General features: G+C 68.6%; 1 protein-coding gene across 1 annotated transcript in view; it reads right to left on the reverse strand.

The window, feature by feature from the left end:
- KCNK1 (potassium two pore domain channel subfamily K member 1) overlaps positions 1–385 on the reverse strand; it is a 34,572-nt gene that overhangs the window by 33,317 nt on the left and 870 nt on the right. The window contains exon 2 of the mRNA XM_009644137.2: positions 81–385. Coding sequence (XP_009642432.1) covers positions 81–385 — 305 coding nt within the window. The remainder of the gene's footprint in view (positions 1–80) is intronic.

Genomic DNA, 385 nt, shown 5'->3' on the forward strand with positions numbered 1-385 from the left:
CACCTCCGCGGGGGCCCAGACGGGGTCCGGGGCCTCCCCCGGAAGGCCTCCGGCGGCGGGGGGGCCGCCGTTCCCCTTACCCGTGGTCGAGAGGACGGTGCTGGCAAAGAAGAGCGAGGAGGTGAAGTCCCAGTTCCAGTTGCCCGAGGCGTTGCTGAGCACCGAGACGCCGTAGTTGCTGGCCTCCAGCACCCGCATCAGGAACTGCTCCAGCTGCTGCTCCGAGAGGCAGGCGTGCTCTTCCGGGAAGCGCTGCTTCAGCTTGCCCAGCTCCTGGCGCAGCAGGTCCTCGTAGGGCAGCTCCACCGAGGAGAAGACCACGGCGCCGAACACCAGGTAAAGCAGGTAACCCAGCACCAGCAGGGCGAAGCACCAAGCGGAGCGG

The sequence above is a fragment of the Egretta garzetta genome, unplaced genomic scaffold (genome assembly GCF_000687185.1).
Source record: "Egretta garzetta isolate BGI_Z169 unplaced genomic scaffold, ASM68718v1 scaffold118, whole genome shotgun sequence".
In the NCBI taxonomy this organism is placed as follows: Eukaryota; Metazoa; Chordata; class Aves; order Pelecaniformes; family Ardeidae; genus Egretta; species Egretta garzetta.